Source organism: Choristoneura fumiferana, chromosome 7 (genome assembly GCF_025370935.1).
Source record: "Choristoneura fumiferana chromosome 7, NRCan_CFum_1, whole genome shotgun sequence".
In the NCBI taxonomy this organism is placed as follows: Eukaryota; Metazoa; Arthropoda; class Insecta; order Lepidoptera; family Tortricidae; genus Choristoneura; species Choristoneura fumiferana.
Genome location: NC_133478.1, coordinates 7,579,003 through 7,603,839, shown reverse-complemented (window position 1 = coordinate 7,603,839; position 24,837 = coordinate 7,579,003). Strand labels below are relative to the sequence as shown.

The 24,837-nt window shown below is 37.9% G+C and overlaps 2 protein-coding genes across 2 annotated transcripts; one reads left to right on the top strand and one right to left on the bottom strand.

Moving 5' to 3' along the window:
- Positions 1 to 639: 639 nt before the first annotated feature.
- On the bottom strand, positions 640 to 5,151 carry LOC141429611 (general odorant-binding protein 19d-like). The gene is made up of 5 exons (XM_074090011.1): positions 5,025 to 5,151; positions 3,811 to 3,987; positions 2,929 to 3,043; positions 2,392 to 2,477; positions 640 to 771 (listed from the first exon to the last, which is right to left on the bottom strand). The coding sequence occupies exons 1-5, from the start codon at positions 5,091 to 5,093 to the stop codon at positions 754 to 756; spliced, it is 465 nt and encodes a 154-aa protein (XP_073946112.1). The 5' UTR covers positions 5,094 to 5,151; the 3' UTR covers positions 640 to 753.
- A 3,245-nt stretch (positions 5,152 to 8,396) lies between these two features.
- Positions 8,397 to 24,065, top strand: LOC141429622 (uncharacterized). Its single transcript, XM_074090033.1, has 8 exons — positions 8,397 to 8,506; positions 13,343 to 13,510; positions 17,983 to 18,100; positions 19,292 to 19,377; positions 21,960 to 22,127; positions 22,736 to 22,853; positions 23,420 to 23,505; positions 23,981 to 24,065. Exons 1-8 carry the CDS (start codon positions 8,438 to 8,440, stop codon positions 23,996 to 23,998), a joined length of 831 nt encoding a protein of 276 aa, XP_073946134.1. The 5' UTR covers positions 8,397 to 8,437; the 3' UTR covers positions 23,999 to 24,065.
- Positions 24,066 to 24,837: the final 772 nt, after the last annotated feature.

Here is a 24,837-nt window from a genome sequence, read left to right as displayed (position 1 = left end):
GAATATTCGGGCAGTCATTATTCTCAACATGTTTCTAACGGAATTTAAAATTTACTGGTGTCAATTTAATATTAAGCCAAGCTGCTATGTACACAGCTCCAATATGTCTAAATCTCTATGTATATACTTGTGTTTTCTGTACTGCTTACTGTGTTGGTGTGCAATAAAGAGTTATTGTATTGTATTGTATGTCTCTCAGAAGTTAGAAGTTGCTGTAAAATATTACAATGGTGAATTATTTTGGAGAGAATATTCGGGCAGTCATTATTCTTAACATCTTTCTAACGGAATTTAGAATTTACTGGTGTCAATTTAATATTGAGCCAAGGAACTGCTATATACACAGCTCCAATATGTGTCGGATGTGGATGTTCATTGTATAATTTTTTCAACAAATCTGATAAAAAAAGTGTTGAGAATAATGACGGCGGTTCAGACGCCGCAATATTCATCCTTTGAGTTGATATCGCTTTAGATTTAGGTGTGCGATAGTATTTTATTCATCTTTGTATTCTAAAGTCGTAAAGATACATAAATAATTATTTACTTGACATGTCTAGGTGATGCTTATGGTTTAAGATGTTTTCAGAGGTGCAAGAAATATATTTGAACAATTTAGGAATATAGGAAAAAGAAAAGTAAGTTCAACAATATATTTATTTATCTCTTTAGCTTTTCTTTAACGTTCAGGAACCAGTCTGGATCTCGCAGTAAATTGTCTTCATCGTAAACATGGATTAGTTTCTTGAATATTTACATGCCGAAACCAAACTGTAATTAATGAAAAATTAAGTTTCGTTTTATTGAATTAGGTGTCCTCAAAACAATATTGAATAATTTCGTGAATCTGATGAAACTGCCCAAAATAGATTTTTCATTCGTAGGCATTTATAATGCACAGATGAAACTGAATTACTTAGTAATGTAGGACCTTTTCACTGCAACATCACATTGACATGCTTTACATATCCCTAAGATACACTACCAAATTAGGACATTGTTTTCAATAAGGTTCCACAAACATAGATGCGCGATTAAGTTTCTTCGACTGGCACACTCAAACGTGGTCAAACTTTAGCTTCTGTGAGTTTTGCCCATATACCATTATGGCAGTTGCAGTGGTTAGAAAAACATACTACGAAGATTGAGATCTTAGTTCGATTCATCGCTCGGGACTGATATTATCTATGAACAATACGAATATTTGTTCTGGAGTACGTATTACATATTAACCAAATGTTTAATTAAGTTTTTGTATTTGTCTATACTAACTACATCAGTTGTCTATAGAGTACCTACATAGAACTTATGAGTCAACGGCCGTTAAGAAGTAAATCCTGACACATTACCTTCACATTACAAAACTATGAAGTTTCTGAATATACCTCTTCTAAACAATATGAATCATAGACAAATATGCAATGCTTACTTGTTGTGTGGAATAGTTTTTTTTTTTTTTTTTTTTTATTCGACTGGATGGCAAACGAGCAAGTGGGTCTCCTGATGGTAAGAGATCACCACCGCCCATAGACAACTGCAACACCAGGGTATTGCAGATGCGTTGCCAACCTAGAGGCCTAAGATGTAATACCTCAAGTGCCAGTTATTTCACCGGCTGTCTTACTCTCCACGCCGAAACACAACAGTGCAAGCACTGCTGCTTCACGGCAGGATTAGCGAGCAAGATGGTGGTAGCAATCCGGGCGGACCTTGCACAAGGTCCTACCACCTGCAAAAAGTGAGGAGTGAGTGAGTGAGAGTGGTAAGTGTAGCATTTTTTTTCAATGGTTGATTGACAATAATCAGGAACTTCATAGTTGTGCAATGTGTCAGGATTGACTTTTTAGCGGCCGGGCACTATAGTATGAAACTAGGACAAATGGTGCCGCCTGACCGCCTGTCACGTTTATTTAATCATTTACTTTATCACTAAAAGTCCATGGTAAAGTCGCGTGCAGTGGGTAAGGTTGCCACGCTTGATGGTATCTATTTTTTTCTTTAAGTTTAAGCGGCAATTAAGGTGATTTTCCACCGGCGAGGCGAGACGAGACGAGAATTGAAATTTGTATGGCGGCGCCCGCGACGGATCGCGGCGGGCGCGCGAGAATGCATACAAATTTCAATTCTCGTCTCGTCTCGCCTCGCCGGTGGAAAATCACCATTACACTGAGTCGTTCGCCGCATGCTGCATGCGGTGACCGCAAAAGTGTAAAGAACACGGTAGTCGGCCGCATTCGGTGAGCGACAGCTGCCACCGCCTTAATATGGCCGCCGCAGTAGACGGACAGACTAATGTAAAGGCGACAGTCGTTCGCTGAAGTAGTTTGAAACAAATTCGGCGACCGCATTAGGTGAACGACGCAGTGTGATTGCCGCTTTTGTTGTTATTACCTGTGCAGCATTATCTATCATACATTTGATAGACAGAACGGCGCGTTCGCAACCCTTTTCACCATCACTGACGGCTTCGTTGTTTACTGCAATGGTAATAAGTTTTTATTAAAAAACATTTTTGTATAACTTTTTTTCTGACTATACTTTTACTAGCACTGTTTTCCAATTTACTTGTACAATGTACCAAATTTCAAGCCGATCCGAAAACTGGAAGTGGATTAAAATTAATTTGCAAGATTTGAATCAAACAAAAAACAACTTTTGAGTTTCATCGTATTAAAATTCTCCGGATTTTCATACTGGGAATTGAAGACTCTACTAAACAAACCGAAAAGTTCTCGATTGGAGACCGCGGATCGGCAAGCGGAGTGCGCAACGCAACGTCCGCCAACGAAATGGACGGATGACCTGGTTAAAGCCGCGGATTCAAGATGGATGCAGGCCGCTTCCAATTGAAGCAACCTGGAGGTTCATGGGGGAGGCCTATATGATGACTAAACAAACATTCCACTAAAATTAAGTAATTCAACTTACTGTGTGAGCACGAGTGTAGATAAGCTTCGATGGACTTTAGTTCCTCTTCATCGTCAAATACTGCCTTAGCTTTCTGTAGAATGGTTTCTTTCTGCAGCATACCACTCTCATCCATCTGTAAATATAACAGTTAACATAAAGTTTATATTATTTCTTAGACACATTTAGAAGTGTCGGAAATAAACGTAGATCAAATTTAAACAGGCTACTTTTTTATTACTTCTGCTGTTGTTCCGGCTCCAATCCTTGATTAAATTAGTCTAAATAATTTTCATTTAATTATGATGAAGTTGTCCGGAAAAAAGTTTTAACAAACGCTACAAATCTTATTATCTTGTAAACTGTTAAAAATCATCAAGGATTTCAATTGTTTTGTATACATAGAACATTGGCATAGTAAGAGGATGCTTGTAGTTGGTTACAACCACGGTGCAAGAGATTGGCAATGGTAACATGATGGCTCAGCATTTTAAAATGACACTATACTGAGTGACGGACTTCTATAAAGACCGATTTAACCCAGGTCTTGCGCGGTCAAGGGTACGTATCAAATTACATACAAGAAGTTTAAGAAGAATAATGGATATAAATGTGATAATAAAGATAAATAATAGCTACACTACATATCAACAAAATGATAAAAACCAGTCAAGCGTAAAACAGCCGATTCGTAAAAAAAATTACCAGAAAAATTAGGCGGTTGCAACGCTCGAATAATCGCCCTAAACAGGGTACCTACCTTAACCTAGTCAATTTAATGTTAAAAGATGTACGGAACTCTCGGTGCGCAAGTGCGACTTGCACTTGGCCAGTTTTTGATTAACTTTGTCCTGCTATTGTGATTTTGTGCTTTTGAAAAGGCGAATCATAATTAATACATACGACACCAGATTTCTTCAGCACGCATGCCAAAAAGCAGGGAGCATTGGGTCCAGTAGGCACCTTCTTCGCTTTCAAACTAGCAATATCGTCGGATGTTATCGGGTTGTCTTTAATGCACTCCATGCTGAGCTGTTCGAAGTGTTGACGGATAATGGCCTTCTGATCGTCAGTCATTGCCTGGAAGTAAATAATGATAAAATATAAGGTTTTACGCAAAGGGATAGCTCAGTACCGTTTTACGCCTTTTAAAAATATATATTATTCTCTTTTCAGGGTTCGATCACTCGCTTTTTAATAAAAGTTGAAACTTACTTAAAAAAAAAGTTGGGTATCTGAATTTTTAGCGAAGTAAGTATTTAGTTAACGCCTTGTATGTATCTATATAATGTACGGAATCTTTGAACTAGATTTACACCTACTTGTTGTGGTATTGACAATACAATGATATGGTCGCTTTAGGGAAGCAAGAATAAAAATTCCTAAATAACTCTTTTATTTGTACGTCTTTTTGTGTTTTTATGGCTTTTTTGTTTTTTTTTGTATAATTTGAATTTTACAGCGCATTGGTTTTTACTGTAATGCTGTATTTTTTTATTGACAAATAGATAAATAAATAAATAGTACCATCGAGCTGATCTGATGATGGAGCCGGAAGTTAGGCACTGGAATGTCAAGACAGAACAGCGTTACTATCATAAGTCGTGTTTGGGCACGTTCTTCTTTCGATTAATTTTTACTGGGCGTTAACGGTTTTAGGGCTTAAAGTTTAGCGACGTTATAATAAATTTTAACCGTTTTATAATTTCCCTTTTGACCCGTTACCCCATGTCCCCACTCTCGGTAAATACGAGGGTTACTACTTATACCTACTTTTAGTCTAGACTTAACGTTTTTTTTACGCTCAACAGCAATTAAAACGTTCCACTTTTATTTAAATATCGCTCCTAAGCAACCCAAATAATTCATCAACTCATCTTTTGGCTATTGGCTTTGGCTGAACTGCAAATAAAATCGGTAATTCGTTTCACTTACTAATTATTTTGTGTTGTACGCTAAAATCGATAAACAGTGACGCGTACGTAAATATTGTAGTCATCTTATGTAACACTTAGGAACTATCTGATAGTAAATGATATCATGATTACAAATTATACCTATATACATTATGTATCATCGGCGCCAATCTATAATAGTAAAAAGATATAGGTACTTACCTGTACCATTGAGTATGATGTCAACAGTAAAACGTACAGAGAAATAACAAACACGCACATTTTTGCCATTTTAGAGACAAATATGAGTATTTTTTGTCAAAGTACTCGTGCAGAGAAGATCTACCTTTAGATTGCCAAAATTCAGCGAAACCATCTTTTTATATGGTAGTTGATCGCAATCTAATTACTATGTAGTTAGAAAATTAGGTACTTGCCTGTATTATCAATTTTTCTGACCGGAATTTTCGGAGGACAAACTCCGTATAGCGTGATATAGCTTTGATGGCTTATTATATTAAGTAACTATCATTATAAATACTTCATGACTGTGCAGCTGTGATTTCAGGAAAAATCAGTAACCGTAAATTTGAAACACAATTCAGTATTTAAAACACGGAGATTCGTCGAAGAACTATATAATTATCAACGTAGCTCGAAGTACATGTATTTACCTAAGTTGAAGTGGCAACAAATGGGAAACAGTTTTCATGGGAATATGCATGAATACTGTTGAAATATACAATATATTGAAATATGAAAATTACAGGCCAATTGCCATAACTTCGCTTCTCTCCAAGCTGATGAAACGTGTCATCAATACCCAGCTCCTCGGGTACCTAAAGGATCGCGATTTAATTAGCGATCGCCAGTACGGTTTTCGAGGCGGTCGCTCGGCTGGCGATCTTCTGGTGTATCTGACTCATCGTTGGGCACAAGCCATTGAGAGTCAAGGTGAGGCATTGGCTGTAAGCCTAGATATGGCAAAGACATTTGACCGGGTCTGGCACCGTGGTTTTCTTTCGAAGCTACCATCTTACGGATTTCCCGAGGGATTGTGCGAATGGATCGCCAGCTTTTTGTCCGGCAGATGCATAAGAGCCGTCGTTGACGGTAGTTGCTCTAGTGACATGTGCATAAGTGCTGGCGTTCCACAAGGTTCTGTGCTATCCCCGAAGCTGTTTCTGATGCATATCAATGATATGCTGTCAATCGATGGCGTTCATTGTTATGCGGATCATAGTACCGGAGACTCGTATTACACGGGGAGAACAGGTATCCCTCGTTCCATGGTGGAGGAGGGTCGGAGTAAACTTGTGTCTGAAATTGAGAGCACTCTAGCCAAAGCCTCTGATTGGGGACGAGTTAATTTAGTCCGCTTTAACCCCGCGAAGGCACAAGTTTGCGCATTCACCGCTAAGAAAACCCCCTTCGCTGTAACTCCGCAGTTTCAGAACACAGCTCTGGACTTGGCTCAAAGTATTGAGATCCTTGGTGTTGATATTTCGAGAAATGTGCAGTACCGCAGTCATCTGGATAGCAAAGCAAAGCTGGCGTCTAAGAAACTCGGTGTGCTCGGTATGTCGGGGTGAAGCGCTACTTCACCCCGACTACCCCGAGGCAAAGGCTGCTGCTCCATAAAGCGCAAGTCAGGCCCCACATGGAGTACTGCTCTCACCTATAGGCGGGCGCACCAGGATACCAGCTAAGTCCACTTGACTCGGTACAGAAACGCGCAGTTAAGATTGTCGACGATCCCAAACTTACAGGCGGTTTAGAGCCGTTGAGTTTCAGGAGAGACTTCGCCTCTCTCTGCGTGTTCTACCGCCTTTATAACGGACTCTGTTCTAAAGAACTTTTTAACATGATGCCTACAGCAACTTTCTACCATTGCACCGCTCGCCACATGTTAGAGTCACAACGGTCGCGTACCGTTCGGTTCAAAAGGTGTTTTCTCCATAGAACACTTAAATTGTGGAATGAACTTCCTGTTGTAGTTTTCCCAACGAGTTACAGCATGGAGGTCTTCAAAAGGGGTATAAAAAGGCTTATGCAGGGTCGGCAACGCGCGAGTGATACTTCGGGTGTTGCAAGCGTTCCTAGGCGGCGGTAATTGCTTAACATCAGGCGATCAAACAATTACAAATATCACCCAAGTCGCTACCTACTATTTTTGGTTTTTGTAATTGTATGATTTCGGTCTTGCTGATCCGCCACCCGCTATTTCTGTCTGTATTATATATTATGTGTTTCTGTTTAAAATAAGAAAATCTTTAATTTTTATTCATTTTAAAGACTAAATAGCGACAGTGACAAATAATGACCTATTTCTATTTTTAACAACAAGATGCTGCTCCAAACGTTCGGTACTAAAACTGTGCCTTCAATCACTCAAAATAATTCTAAAAGTGGTAAAATACCGTTCCACGTCCACTAAGTTACCTGGGCAAGTATTTGAATTTGAGTGCTACTTCAACATTTATTGCTTCTGGCTATGAATCTTTAATATCCCACCCAGAAATAATAAAAATATACTTAGTCGAAAAATGCATCATCATTTTAGCTAAAATAATATACAATAACCGGTGATATACCTAGTGCCATCCACGAAGACGCGTGATTTTGTCAAAATTAGCCATTTATGACATTGTAATAAGAACCACGGCACGCGTTATCGTGAATGACTCTACCTATAACCAGCTAAATATGGAAGTGCATTATAATCCGATTTCTACTGATCACCGCTGGGTTCTCGAGTCACGACCACAAAACGGAAGACGCGGCGTTGGCAGGCCTCCCACTGTAGACCGAGACATCAGAGTATTGTGGGTTGCCAATGGATGTAAGTCGTAAGTTGACAACAGTGTACGTCTTCCGGCTGATGACGATGAATGAAGAAAACTAATGTAATTGCCACTTCGTCAGTTACGGGTGCAAGGGCCCCAATTTATTAAAACTACGGGTATAATAATAGAAGAATATAAGTTTGTAATTACCTTTATCATAGTTTATTTATTTATTTATATGTTGCTGTTTATCCCACTGCCTACATTTATTTTAGACGTGTATTATATGTACGATATATGTACGTGTAACGCATCCTAAACAACATTAACATCGAATACAATGCTTAAGGTGATTTTCCACCGGCGAGGCGAGACGAGAATTGAAATTTGTATGGCGGCGCCCGCGCCGGCCCGCGGCGGCTCGCGGCGTAATTTCAATTCTCGTCTCGCCTCGTCTAATCTCGCCTCGCCGGTGGAAAATCACCTTTACACCAGCGTGTACTTGGCATAGTAATACTCTTATGTTTATGAAATAGCAATGACTAATGACAGTACATTTCTGTACAAATTACCAGCCCTAGCTTTTATAGTCCACATCGTGTGCCGATTTCTATGACTTTAATCATGTTTCCCGTTGTAATATAATAGAGATAACTTAACAAAAGGTTGTGAACATTTTGTCGAACAGGCCCTAATGAACCACATTTTGTAACAACTAACCACTTCACGGGTGATAATGATGTATTGTGATTCACGGTACTTATGGTTATTACAGATTTTTGTATAAAAAGGTTTATTTAGTTTATTTCACACATTTGTTGTTCAAGCTTATTGTTTGTCAGTTGTAAAATGAAAGCGGAGATGAATTTTGAAATTTGTTTCCTTGCCTGTGTCGTGTTAAGTTTTAAACATTGTTCGGTACGTACTTGTCATGGTTTTTAGGTGCCTTTTCACTTTTAATATTAAACTTTTACTGACCACTAAGTTTTTATTTCACTTCACCTCGTAGGTAAATTTATTTGTTTCAAATTTTGAAAGTTAATTTTGATCCACTTGCAGTGGTTAGATTGTCTTGAAATTTGGTATACATATGTAGGTTTGATGACAATGCAGGTATAGTCAGCAAGAAAGCTTCTAAGTAAGTGTAAAAATACTATAATTATTTACAGTGTGCAGTTAAAGTTCAGTTAAACCAGCTGTTGAAACAGTCTGGATTCATTTAATTAAAACAGGCCAAGTCCGAGTTAGATCATTATTGACACATTTATAATCAACATTGAATATAGGTACCTATAACATATCAACTTGCCATACTATAGTAACCTGCTTTACCTTTGGCTGGCCACTTAAAGTGGAGCAATTGCCGCAGCCCTTTGATTCTTTCAAATAAGGTATTATATCGAAAATACAAACTGAGACATGGATGCACAGAAAAACCAGAAAAAGAGACCAGCGCTGGGAATCGAACCCAGGTCCTCAGCAATCCGTGCTGCGTGCTATAACCCCTACACCACCGCTGGACAGGAATTTAGACACGAATTTTTCCTATGCATACATATCTCAGGTTGCTTATTTCTACTACGCTACTTATGCAGCAGCACTAGCGACATCTATGTTTTCGCTCTCATCGAGAGACGTCACATTCTATCGGAACCAACCGCTCACCCAGACAAGAGATGTCGCTACTAAGCAATCAAATTATGATTGGTTATTTGGAGTCTTTTTGTATTTTTTATTTCAACTCCAAATTTGTTACTTTTACGGGTATCCCGTGAAACCATATCGAAAATACAAACTGAGACATGGATGCACAGAAAAACCAGAAAAAGAGACCAGCGCTGGGAATCGAACCCAGGTCCTCAGCAATCCGTGCTGCGTGCTATAACCCCTACACCACCGCTGGACAGGAATTTAGACACGAATTTTTCCTATGCATACATATCTCAGGTTGCTTATTTCTACTACGCTACTTATGCAGCAGCACTAGCGACATCTACAGGGTGTCCCAGAAGTACCACGTCACAGTGACACCAGAGGTAGGCCAGCTCAAGAGGAACCTAACCAACCTAACATGACCCCAGTAAAAGTTGCACGGTTTTCGAGTTATTAACGAAATAAAGATTTTTGAGAATTTTCCCCTTTGTCTTAACATTTTAAGTACCAGCATCGACTTGGAAAGCTTTTTATAACAGTTTTTTATGTGTATCAAATCACGAATAGCCACTTCAGAAGTGCAAAGTGTTATTTTGTCAGTAACTACCGTAAAATGCTGAAAAAAAGATCATTAATCTTGATTTATGCTGTCTGAAAAAACATGAATTTCAACTTTAACCATCTGCCATGGAAAAAAAATACTAGAAACGAAACAAACAAATAACTTCAATAAATTAGGCATGTTATGCAGATTCAGAAATGGTATGACACATGTATCTTACTGCGATAACACTAGGTATTCTTATCACTTTGCTGATGCCGCAAGTTAAGCCGTCACTGTTAAGTAAAAACGGACTTCTGTGCGAATTGTGGAACGCCGCACAGGCGTTCCCAAATCCTCGGCACAACGAATTTTGAAGTGTCATCAATACCATCCCTACCACATACAACGCGTCCAAACACTTCTTCCAGCCGACTACGCACATCGTGTTCAATTTTGCCAAAACATGATACTGATGTGGAGACAAAACCCGAATTTTTTCAATGAAATATTGTGGACTGACGAATCGGCTTGCAAAAGGGATGGATATTTTAATTTACACAACGTCCATAGCTGGTAGACAGAAAACCCACATGAAGAACGAGAAGATAGGTCCCAATACCAATTCAAAATTAATTTGTGGAATGGAATTCTTAATGGACAAATTGTGGGACCGGTCGAGTTGCCTTCTATTCTTAATGGTAGAAACTATTTACAGTTTTTGCAAAACGACCTGCCTGGTTTATTAGAAGATGTACCGTTGGCACTGAAACGAACCATGTGGTACCAACAAGATGGTTGCCCGGCACACTACGCTCGGCTAGTCCGTGAGCACCTCAGCGATACATTCCCGGAGAGATGGATTGGTCGATTGGGACCAATTTTATGGCCACCGCGTTCCCCGGATCTAAACCCACTAGATTTTTTTATTGGGGATGTTTAAAAGACAAAGTTTACGCGAAACCAATACTCTCTGAAGAAGAATTAAGACAACGAGTATTCGACGCGGCCCGTACCATATCGGAAGTCAGTTTACGAAAATTGAGCCGAAATTTTATTAAACGATGTTTTTTGTGCATCAGAAACCACGGGAGACAATTCGAACATTTATTGTGACCTAAATTTATTCCAATAAATGAATGAAAGATAAACCTGTTTTTAACCACCCACGCAAAATGAGGGGTGTTATAAGTTTGACCGCTACGTCCGTCTGTCTATCTGTGGCACCGTTTCTCTTAAACGGGTTACTCGATTTGAATTTGGTTTTTTATTTGAAAGCAGGTTTTCTAGCGATGGTTCTTAGACATGTTCTATCAAAATCGGTTCAGCCGTTTTTGAAATATTGAACTTTGAAGTGACAAAGTCGGGGGTTTTCCAACTTTTTCTTGGTTAGGTTATATCCGTCCGGTCCTTTAGGATCCGGTCCTAGCCTCCAAAAGGGAGACAAACATTAGTATTTAGCCTTCATGCATTTGGAAAAATAATTGTGTCAGATAATATTATTATTAGCCATTGCTGTACACAGCATTTTTGTACCACTTAGCAGGGATCGTTTCGGAGTTCCAGTTTTAAGTTGGTTCGATAGGGCTTCGCTAAAGTGATAAGAATGTCTAATGTTCTTGCAGTAAGATACATGTGTCATACCATTTCTGAATCTGCATAACATGCCTAATTTATTGAAGTTATTTGTTTGTTTCGTTTCTAGTATTTTTTTTCCATGGCAGATGGTTAAAGTTGAAATTCATGTTTTTCAGACAGCATAAATCAAGATTAATGATCTTTTTTTCAGCATTTTACGGTAGTTACTGACAAAATAACACTTTGCACTTCTGAAGTGGCTATTCGTGATTTGATACACATAAAAAACTGTTATAAAAAGCTTTCCAAGTCGATGCTGGTACTTAAAATGTTAAGACAAAGGGGAAAATTCTCAAAAATCTTTATTTCGTTAATAACTCGAAAACCGTGCAACTTTTACTGGGGTCATGTTAGGTTGGTTAGGTTCCTCTTGAGCTGGCCTACCTCTGGTGTCACTGTGACGTGGTACTTCTGGGACACCCTGTATGTTTTCGCTCTCATCGAGAGACGTCACATTCTATCGGAACCAACCGCTCACCCAGACAAGAGATGTCGCTAGTGCTGCTGCATAAGTAGCGTAGTAGAAATAAGCAACCTGAGATATGTATGCATAGGAAAAATTCGTGTCTAAATTCCTGTCCAGCGGTGGTGTAGGGGTTATAGCACGCAGCACGGATTGCTGAGGACCTGGGTTCGATTCCCAGCGCTGGTCTCTTTTTCTGGTTTTTCTGTGCATCCATGTCTCAGTTTGTATTTTCGATATGGTTTCACGGGATACCCGTAAAAGTAACAAATTTGGAGTTGAAATAAAAAATACAAAAAGACTCCAAATAACCAATCATAATTTGATTGCTTAGTAGCGACATCTCTTGTCTGGGTGAGCGGTTGGTTCCGATAGAATGTGACGTCTCTCGATGAGAGCGAAAACATAGATGTCGCTAGTGCTGCTGCATAAGTAGCGTAGTAGAAATAAGCAACCTGAGATATGTATGCATAGGAAAAATTCGTGTCTAAATTCCTGTCCAGCGGTGGTGTAGGGGTTATAGCACGCAGCACGGATTGCTGAGGACCTGGGTTCGATTCCCAGCGCTGGTCTCTTTTTCTGGTTTTTCTGTGCATCCATGTCTCAGTTTGTATTTTCGATATGGTTTCACGGGATACCCGTAAAAGTAACAAATTTGGAGTTGAAATAAAAAATACAAAAAGACTCCAAATAACCAATCATAAGGTATTATACTTGTATAAATAATAATAATAAATAAATATCACGGGACAATTCACACCAATTGACCTAGTCCCAAAGTAAGCTTAGCAAAGCTTGTGTTATAGGTACTAAGCAACGGATAAATATAATTATATAGATATATAGATACATACTTAAATACATAATTAAACATCCAAGACCCGAGAACAAACATTCGTATTTTTCATACAAATATCTGCCCCGACACGGGAATCGAACCCGGGACCGCAAGCTGCGTAGTCAGGCTCTCTAACCACTAGGCCATTTGGTTGTATGTACGACCGGATGGCCAAGTGGTTAGAGAACCTGACTACGAAACTTGAGGTCCCGGGTTCGATTCCCGGCCGGGGCAGACATTTGTATGAATAATACGAATGTTTGTAATACGTAGTAAAGTATGTATTTATATTTATAAATATGTGTATCCGTTGCCTAGTAGCCATAGTACAAGCTTTGCTTAGTTTGGGACTAGGTCAATTGGTGTTAAGTGCCATGACATGATTGATTATTTATTTATTTATTATTTATTTATATGACATTCCCAATCCGCACTGGGCCCGCGTGGGAACCAGTAGTACGTAGGTATATAGGGCTCGGATGATGATGATATACCTATGACAAGTCTACTCTTGATTAATTCGTCTATGGTTGACGATCATCGAAGATATCAATTGAAGCGTATCGGGCCTTTGTTTTAACATCATAATCATCATCATTATCCAAAGTTATTTCATTACAGGCGGAATCATTAGAGGAATACAAGGTTAAATATGTGAACAACATCCTGGAATGCTCAAAAGAGTTCCCCATAACATCTGAGGATATTCTCACGCTGAGGAAGAAGGAGTTGCCTGAGGGAGACAACGTCAAGTGCTTGCTAGCTTGCAGTTATAAGAAGTCTGGGATGGTTTGTTTACTGTCGTTCTATTTTATAAAGAACTACAATCTTTACCTATTAAATTTATAAACAAACAAATAAGTAATAAAAACAATAATTAACAGAAATAAATAAAACAAGAACTAAAACTAACTTACTCTAATTCTAAAAATCTATATTTACAAATATCACCCAAGTCGTTGCTATTGGGCAGGGTGCCCACAAGGCTTCTTCTTTTTTTAAATTTAGCTATTTCGGAGCCACAAGTAAAAGATAGCACAGTGGCACTTATGTTCTGTCATCCAACTCGTCCTCCTCCTTTTCCATTTAGGTAAATCAGCATAGATGTCACGTATGTAGGTTCAACAATTATAAAATATCAGCCAAAATGTTAGCGCGTTTCACTCGTATACCTTTGTAGAGTTTGAAACGAATTTTATGTGGTGGTATGTGCCATCTTACAAGGACAAAATTAAATTTAGAGTTAGCCAATAAGCCTTCTATTTTGATACTGCGTTGGGGTCGCCACTGGATAAAATAAATGTTGACACTTACCTATTTTTTAGGGTTCCGCAGCCAAAAATGTCAAAAACGGAACCCTTATAGTTTCGCCATGTCTGTCTGTCTGTCCGTCCGCGGCTTTGCTCAGGGACTTTCAATGCTAGAAAGCTGTAATTTTGCACGAATATATATGTAAACTATGCCGACAAAATGGCACAATAAAAAATTATAAAAAATTTTTTTAGAGTACCTCCTATAGACGTAAAGTGGGGGTGATCTTTTTTGGGGTGGGGTATCGTTGGATAGGTCTTTTAAAGCAATTGCTTGAGGGTTGCTAAAATAATTTTTCGTTTCAGTGCTTTGTTTGTATTCAACTTTAAAGTGCAAATTTTCATCGAGCGTCCCCCCCCCCTCTAAAATTTAAACCGGTGGGTGGAAAAATTTGAAAAAATTCAAGATGGTAGTTAGTATATCAAAATTACAAGGAAAACTATAACGGTTAAGTTTTTTTGAGAATTATTAGTAGTTTAAGAGTAAATAGCAGCCTAAGGGGCTGTTTCACCATCCATTGATTAGTGTTAACTGATGGTTAAATGTGATGCCGTCTCTATTTGTTTCGTACGAATAGACGGAGACGGCATCACATTTAACCGTCAGTTAACACTTATCAATGGATGGTGAAACAACCTCTAAATATAAAATATACGTTAACTTGGAATATTCCGTACAAAATACGAAATCCTTAGAAAAATATTACTTAATTTTTTCGTAATGGCTACGGAGCCCTATTTCAGGCGTGTCCGACACGCTCTTGGCCGGTTTTTTCTTTTGTCAATCAAACAAAGTAATTACAAAGATGAAGCGCGTCAAAGTTCCGGAATGGAGGCCCGTGACTTCACGTCGTGCTTTAAAAGTTCGCACGGCGTAACGTAACACAGAACTTTAGCTGGCTATTCGCTTCATATTATTTCTTTATTTAATAAAAGAAAAATTACGCTAACTGACGGCCTAATTAGATTTTTTTAATACACTAGCCTTTTTTTTATTCCTCTGGATGCCAAACGAGCTAGTGGTACTCCTGATGGTAAGAGATCACCACCGCCCATAAACATCTGCAACAGCAGGGATATTGCAGATGCGTTGACAACCTAGAGGCCTAAGATGGGATACCTCAAGTGCCAGTAATTTCACCGGCTGTCTTACTCTCCACGCCGAAACAGAACAGTGCAAGCACTGCTACTTCACGGCAGCCCCCACTACACTAGCCTGTTGTAATAAATTTAGTTTATTAAGTAAATGTAATTCCGCACATGAATTTCAAAAAACTTAGAGGTGCGAGCCGGGGTTCGAACCCACGACCCTCTGCTTGAGAGGCGATAGGTCAAACCACTAGGCCACCACGGCTTCATTTACTAATGATTACAGTATCATAATAATATATTAGTAGCGCACTCACATACACGCACACGCACGCATACACACACACACACACACACACACACACACACACACACACGCTCGTGGTATATAAACATCTGTAGTTGATTATATCTATTTTGTATTGCTCGTCTTAATGGGATAGGTAAGGATTTTATTGTTTCTATAATCTTGTCTTTACTCTCCTAATCTGTTGTTACAGTTGTTTGAGGGTTGGAGACCTGGTGACCTAACATACAGGTTTCCCCTAGTTCGGGCACCAGTCTCCACCGCACAATTTTTGTATCTGTGCATATCATTACTTGTATGAACTGTATATCCTGTGGTGGAGTTAGTAAACCAATTTATTATTATTATTACGAAAAAAATAAGTAATATTTTTCTAAGGATTTCGTATTTTATACGGAATCTTCCAAGTTTAGGTATATTGTATACCTTAGGATGCTATTTACTTAGCCGTTATAGTTTTCCTTGAAAGTTTGATATACTTACTACCATCCTGAATTTTTTCAAATTTTTCCACCCATTGGTTTAGATTTTAGAGGGGGGGGGGGTTGAATATTTCACAATCAAATCACTGAATCGAAAAATAATGGTTTTAAAAGACCTAGCCAACGATACCCCACACTATAGGGTTGGATGAGAAAAAAACAATCGCCCCCACTTTACGTCTATGGGAGGAAAAAGTTTTTTTATTTTTTTTGGTTCCATTTTGTCGGCATAGTTTACATATATATCCCTGCTAAATTACAGCTTTCTAGCATTGATAGTCTCTGAGCAAAGCCGCAGACGGACAGATAGACAGACAGACATGGCGAAACTATAAGGGTTCCGTTTTTGCTATTTTGGCTCCGGAACCCTAAAAATGTAACGTTGCCAGCTCATAAATAAAATAATATAAACGCTCTTAAATAAAAGCTTGTAACTTGTAAAAACAGACAATTATTGATTTGAATTAATATTTTTGCTAATTATTCAAGTCGTCATCATTACTAAAAACTCTATCGTAATGACTCTCAAATCCCTCATATCTATTTTGCGCATCGGAGACTGGAAAATCATGGACACGTATGCAGTTAACAACAATGAATCAGAAATGTCCAGTGTAAATAAGCTCTTATATGGTACACAATAAGGTAAAGACTCGTGTTGCTCCCTGTACTTTTGCAAGGTCAACGATGACATGCCAATTACACGGTGATGGTCACCGGACAATACTTTTAAGAATTGCCTCGCAGATTATACTTTGCCCAGTTAGTTTTGAAAATACTTTTTGCACGTGTGTAATGTACAGTCGTGAGCAATTGCGTTGTGTGTCAGTTAATATTTGTACTAGGTGTTGCCTGCGTCTCAGTCCGCGAAGAATTAATAGGTATATCGCTATACCGCGGGAACTATACAGTTTTCTAACAAACTATATTATGCTATATTATGTTCCTAAGGACTCAAATTATCTCCATTCTTAATTACAGACAGACAGGCAGCCAAACAGTTACTATCGCATTATAATGTTAGTATGGATTATACTACGACGAAGATTTCAGTTTCATTTCCTTTACGATAAAGCTATAAAGAAGAAAACTGACAACAAAAGATTAGATGACAATATTTTATAGTAACCTTAATAAAATATAAATATTACATTTTTAATTTCATAGTCAAAATACCACAAACGGGACTTATCACGCTATTATTACACAAGTAATATTTACCTCGACGTTTCGGCAACGTTACAGTTACCGTGGTCACGAGTAGACTGAAGTGTGGGGTGTCAAGTCCGCCTAGCAGGGCGAGTTCTTCGAACTACCCGCACTTGATCACTAATAGTGCCGGCACTCGTATCACGAACTACCCGCACTTGTTCACTTTTATTATCACACCGACACACAACACTAACAACGTCCGATCGTCCCTCCGAACATTCATCCCGACGCCGACACTTATTAATAACAGGATTCCACGAAGATGAAAGCTTATACCCATCGTCCCGGTTGAAATTCTTATGCTTTTTTATTTCAACCGCTTCACGTACCATTCTTGAGTAAAAATGACGTTCCGTAACAACAACGACGCAACTGTAACGTTGCCGAAACGTCGAGGTAAATATTATACTTGTGTAATAATAGCGTGATAAGTCCCGTTTGTGGTATTTTGACTATGAGTGAGAATCACGAAAGTTTAAAACGTATTTAATTTCACACGGCAAAAGAATTATACGAAGTTACAAGCTTTTCTTCAGAGATGGGTCCAAGCTAGTTCAATTGTTCGCCCCCGAAAGTCCCCACATAGCACATTTTGGCGAAATCTTTGGATCCGTTTCCGATATACTCGAAACAAATAGATAATTAAATAAATAAATATAATACAAGACTTACTCGTTTAAGTATATTATATAAATAGATAGTCTAACACACTGTTGAAGTATTAAAAAGAGATTTATGTTATTCTGTTCATTATCATGATTGTTACGCTAATGATACTATACCAACGATCACAGCGTGGAGTTAAATGATATCGCGATGTTGTCCGGTTCAGAAGATTCAAAAAGAACTGTTAAATTACAGATGGATGCCGACGGAAAACTATCTCCTGAAGGAATTCAAAAGATTTCCGATGAAGTATTCGCTGACCAGCCTGAATTGAAGAAAAGGAGTGAAGATTTTACGAACGCATGCATATTTGGTAAAAACTCTTGCGCCCTGGACTGGATGCTAGCTGGCAGCGGGACGGGCAAGGGAGCAGCAAGCATGTATTATATTTAAGCGGGGTCCCGTTTGCAATCCATAACATTGTAAGCCATAATGTATTTAATGTTTGTCATAATGATCGCTTGCCACAATTCTTTTTTCTTCAAAATCTATAAAGTTTCAGGAACTCTGAAATGGCCATAATAGAGAACTCTACAACTCTATATGGCTTAGGTGAGGTTTGTTTTATAACAATCAGGAAATACTTATATATAATTTTCAAGAAAAAAGAGTTATGAGAAGTGATCATTATGGCAAACATTACATTATGACTTTGAATATGCATGGATTCCAATATGGTCTATTTAAGCGGTTTCCTGGCAGCACACGCCATGAACAGAGAAAAGGCTCGCCGCCTCGCTGCACGCTTCGCTGCCCACTGGGTTGTCCAGCAGGGCTACTACGAAACTCGAAATTCGTGTCGTGTGGTCCCTCTAACACTTATACTATTTAATACGAGAGCGAGAGGGACGGTACGATACGCACTTCGAGTTTCGAGTTTCGTAGTAGCCCTGCTGTTTGTTCAACTTTGTTCCTTTAAAATTGTGACCCGTGGTACTCTTACAACTTTGTCAGCTATTGTGATGTTTATTATTAAAACTGGGGTCATATTGTTTACGGAATCACAACCGCTTTCACTATTTTTAACCCCCGAGGCAAAAAGAGGGGTGTTATAAGTTTGACCGCTATGTGTGTCTGTCTGCCTGTCTGTCTGTGGCACCGTAGCTCTTAAACGGATGGACCAATTTGAATGCGGTTTTTTTTAAATTTAGAATCAGGGTTACTACTTACTAGTGATGGTTCTTAGACATGTTTCACCAAAATCAGTTCAGCCGTTTTTGAGATATGGAACTTTGAAGTGACAAAGTCGGGGTTTTACAACTTTTTATTGGTTACGTTATAATACAAGCATTTTGTTTAAAGTACTTTTTGCTTGTATTTGCATTATCTTTGTTAAACGTTAGGTGTAGGAGAAGAAAGAGATGATGAATCGGATCGCGAGCGTTCGTGAGTTAGACAATTAAAGAGAAAAGGCCCTGGGTCACAAAAAGTCACAATTGCGATAGTCTTGCTAAAAGTATGAATATCTTAACTATATCTTATAATCCCAATGTTATTTTTGTAGTAAACGACGAAAATATCACTGGCGACAAAAAAGACTGCGATAGAGCGGCGATGATTTTCAAATGCAGTGTCGAGAGAGCAGCTGAGGTATGTTGAGATAAACATTGAAAACATGCCACACCCAATTTTTTTACCTTTCTTAATAATGCGCTACGGGGCAAAATAAAGACTTCAGCACGATGATTGACGTAAGTTATGCCGAGGCACGGTGCCCGTTATATGCACGGTGGACATTTTTAACGCAACATGGAGGGAAAGTACTTTCAATACAGCAGATTGGAAAATTCACTCATTATTTATGCATTAGGTACCATTACAATCATCTTCACATATTAAGTTATTCATTTACAGAATACTTCAAGAAATTTCGAATATAAAAAGTCCATATAGGTAATCTTGATTCTACATACAAACTTTGGACGCCCGTTCCATCCCCTTAGGGGGTGGATTTTAGAAGAACCTTTCGGGATGCCTATATGTTATAATAGGTAGATATCTGCGTAACAAATTTCAGCGCAACCCGTTCTGTGGATTGAGCTGTGTGATAGATCAGTCAGTCAGTAATGGTTGCCTTTTACAATACAGAGAAGAAGTAGAATATTTAATGCTCTAAGTAATACTGTATTTTGTATGTTACAGTTCGACTTCACTACCTGAACGTTACACCCTTGGTTACACGAAAACGAAAGGTTTTCTAGGCAGATGGAAAAAATAAGTAAGCAAATAAAGTTTTAGAAATAAATTTTTGCCATTTTTATTATAACAGTTAATTTTTCTCGGTAACAAAACCTTATAGAGATGCACAACTAACCAGTAATGTATTTGATGAAGCAAAGAAACAATGAAGCTTTTTAGCATTAACATATCATACGGACTTTATTCAAACTTTAGAAGACGTTTATCATCATTATCAGCTGGAAGACATCCAGCGCTGAACAAAGGCCTTTCCCTTTGAACACCACAATGAACGACAACTTGCCACCTGCATCCACCGGTTGTAGGTTGCATCCATTGCATCGAGATTGCATCCATGTTCACAGGTCATTAGATATTGTGAAATGAGTATTTCAGTTTAGAGTTGTACGAGCTCCTTAACTAAACGGATCGCTTCCAATCCAACTAGTATTTAGGTAAAATCGTGCAAATGTATTAGTGCGATCTTTTAGTTCATTTAGTAGATTAGTAGGTACATAATAAAGTTTATGCATGGTTCGCTCTCGTTCCAATAACCGATCAGTTTATTTTTGCTATCTCATTCTCACTCAAACTACCTGCTAGTTTACTGGTCTATGGATGTACGCAGATTCATAGACCAGTATATTTCGCCTATGGTACATTCAAGGAATCGTTCACTAAGTCCACGCCGGCAGGTCATTCAGTCGGAGCTATTCGAAATAATAAGAATAATAATAATAATAATTGAAGTTCTTAAAACAAATAATATTATTTTAAAATCGAAATTTGATAATATATTTGTAATTAGTGTGCTCTCAAATAACGCTTTTTCCTTACAAATACATATATTGAAAAGAGTATTTACTAACGGTTAAAATACAAAAATGATAAGTTTACGTTGTTTTATTTTGATTAGAAATTAAATTTGATGTTTTGTAGAAGAATTCATGAAAAGAAACTAAAAATTGTGTTTGGTCCTTAACTTTCTGACGGTAGTGTAGGTACCATCAGCCAAATATGTGGTCTATCACCATAAAGTTGATAATCGTTTGCATGTCATAAAACAATAATGCCAATAGACGTGTCTGTCAACTTGAAAGTTCGACTTTAGCGACATTCATTAATGATAGGAACTTGTTTAAAAATTGATAGACCACTTATTTGGATGATGGTACTAGAAGCAGAAAGGATATGGGAATACTTCATTCTAGTACAGTGTAAGGAAATAATTATTTTTAGTACTTAGTAGGTACACTAGACAAGCCAACTTCAGTTTATAGCTTCTAACAGTATCTAAGCTAAACAACGGACGGACGGACGGACATGCTGAAACCTAGGGGTTCCTTATTGGATTAGGGAACCCTAAAAATGAATTAATCAATAAAAGTACTTAGTTAAGCTGAGTCGCTTTCCCTTTTATTAGTTTGTACATTTGCTGTGATGCATAACTTGTAAACAAGGTATTGAATAAATTTATTTTGTTTTTGTTTATTTATTTTAGGTCTTAATATTTTTTCTAGATGTTTCTCTTATACGACTTGTTAACAATTTATTATTATTTGAAATACGCGGCTAACTCTACAATAAAAATCCTTTTTAAATTTTAATTTTCAATAATCAATTAAGTTTACAAATAATGATATCGATCACGGAAACAAAAATTATTTAAATTTTTCTAAAGTATTAAATTGGAATCTATAATGATTGTAACAATTACATGATAAAATCATGATCACGTTTTACATATTCGAAAAAATATATATAGGGATTAAGTATAGTTGCCAGATGTATTCTGGAGTGGAATTTTCATAGATTAGGTATACAAAGCCATATAATATAACTACAAAAATGTTTTGGAAATTGCTAGTAACTTTTGCGGTCTACAGCGCCTATGTTTCCGTAAGTTTAGATTTAAAGAGGATTGAAAATATGTACGTACATTTTTCCGTTAATATATTTTTATTTTATTAATTATTGAAATCTTAATGATGTAGGCCTTGACTGACGAGGAGATAAAGGTCGAGTTCACAAAGTATGTCATGAAATGTCAAAAAGACTATCCAGTAGAAGTCAGCGAACTTATGGCACTCCAGAATTTTGTAATTCCCAAAAACAAAGAAACAAAATGTCTCCTGGCTTGCGCATACAAGGCTGAAGGGTCGGTGAGTATGAAAAAAATGTATTAATATTTTACTTAGAATAATCTTCGGGTTAAAAAGCCGTGGTGGCTTATTCGTTTGACCTATGGCCTCTCAAGCGGAGGATGGTAGGTTCACACCTCGGCTCGCATCACTGAGTTTTTTTAAATTCATTATCGAAATCACATATAAAATTTTCCACGAGCTTAACGGTGAAGGAAAACATCGTGAGGTAAACTGCACAAATCTGTGAAGCAATTGTGCATGCAATCTGCACTGAGCCCGCGTGGGAACTATGGCTCAAGTCTTCTAACTCTGAGAGGAGGCCTGTGCCCAGCAGTGGGACGTATATCGGCAATAAAATGTGGCCAGAATCACAGGGTAATCTTTGGGTGATAGATAAACGTTTCATGATGATTCATTTATAAATCTGCTCAAGGATTTCTTAATATTTAATTATTAGATATGAATTTTTGGGTGTCATTTTTTAGGGTTGTTTTTAAATATTTTTTTGATGGTATTACCTATTTTATTCTTTTACCTTGCCATAACGCTAACAAATGGTAATCTATTTCAATTTAATCCTATGCCGTATTTTTATAATGTTAATAAGATGAATATGCTGAATACAGATGACTGCCAAAGGGCTGTACGACCTGGAGCACGGGTATAAAGTAGCGGAGTTGACTAAGAATGGTGACGAGAAACGTTTTGCCAACGCCAAGAAACTAGCTGATTTGTGCTCTAAAGGTATGATTAACAATATTTTGGTTTAACAGTTAGTAAAATAAGGCGGATATATAGAAAAAGAAAGTATTTTTTATGGATCAGTGACTGACTTTTTTTTTGGTTCAATTTAATAGATATTACTTACAAATAACTTTCAAAAGTTTGTATTTTACAAGTTTGTACGGCCCACTGTCTTAGATACGGGACTTACTGCAGGTAATGTGACGTGGAACTCTCTCTTAAGTGACAATAAGTTTCATGTTCATAAGACAAAAATGTGACTTGGGCCGCAGGAGGCTATCGCCGCATGCAATAACCGGTGACCCCAACCAATGCAATGAACACAATATATCTAGGTGAAAAACTCAAGTAAATGATATGTTCTATATAGTAGTAGCGTATCCGTATAGATAAGTCGACGTTCCATATTCTAAAAATTACGTAACTACATATAGTTGCCTGCATACGGCGAGCGACAGCTGCAATCATCTAATTAAGGCCACCGCGGTAGACGCAAACTAATGTGAAGACGACTATCGTGCTACGGAACCCTAAAAAATAAAATAAAATGTGTTTATTAATTTCAGTAAACGATGAGCCTGTGACAGATGGCGAAAAAGGATGCGACAGGGCTGCGCTTATGTTCAAATGTTTGGTACAAAATGCTCCTAAGGTAAGAAAACTGTCCTGTGTAAGGTACAAAAACCTACACTCATAACATTATTGTCAAAAGATTCACAAATTTGAAACTTATCAAGATCTTTACGGTAAAATTAAGCGTTGTGAGAAAACCTACACAAACCTGCAAACCTACCAGTATTCAATGTTGTGTGTTAAGTTTAAAATCCGAACTGGGCTCGTGTCGCTGTGCGTGGGATGTGTGCTCGTGGGAACTTAGCCAAGCCCTCTCATCAGCCTCTCTCAGGAGAGGAGGCCTGTACCCAGCAGTGGGACGTATGTAGGCTGAGATGATGAATGATGAACTGAATATTATGACTTTCTGGGAAAATCATGGCTAATTTGAATTTCATGTAACACCTATGTAAAAAGGGGAAAGAAAAATTATGGTGCACAGTGGGATTTTTGAATAAAGTTGTGGACTGAACTTAAAAATCTTAAAAAAATAATCACGACTTTTTTCTTTTCAGCTTGGATTTAAATTGTGAGCCTATCACACTTGGTGCTACGTATGAACAATATTCAATGATATAAATAAAAGTAATAATAAAGAAATAGTATTTTTAATTGAGATAATCCTTGTCACGAGCGTTATGAGTATGTTATTTGATGCCATCTAGTTGCCATCGCTGAAACTACGGTAGAACCCGTGACTACTCATCAGTTACTTAAACTTGCACATCGGCGAGTTCACGTTACTTCATGTTGGCTCTCAGTAGTTTGAGACTACTCCACAAGATGGCGTCCAAATAGCGAAAAAACTTTTTGAAGAAGTGTTTTTTATTGATTAGCAACATTAGTTAGAAATATTGAGACCAAGAGTGAACTCACTAATTTACCTTGCTTCTAAAAACAAGCAAACATGAATAATATGAACCTTAGCAACTTAGCCTAACTTTAACACCTGTATTTATCATCTTAAGAGGCTCATCGAACTACTGATAGATGTAGTAAAATTATATTATTTACTAGTTCCTCGAACGTTACCTTCACCTACGTTGCGGAACTTCCCATGGGAATCTTATAAAATCTGTTCTCATTCCTTAACTACACCAAGAGGAAGGGAGCCTCTATGTAATATCTGGGCTGGGAGGGACTTGATGAGTCAGTCAGTTAAACAATGATTACCTACCTACCGAAATCGTTCAATTACAACAACGTCCGAACTACGTGTACGACAATATCGAAAGTATGCATTACTAGAATAAAGCACTAAAAACTACTGATTAAATTGAAAAGCTCTGAGATAAATCTATATAATGCGTCCCTTCTGACTAATCTCACGCACACCTACAAACGACGATAGGAAAGAACTTGGACGAGTTTT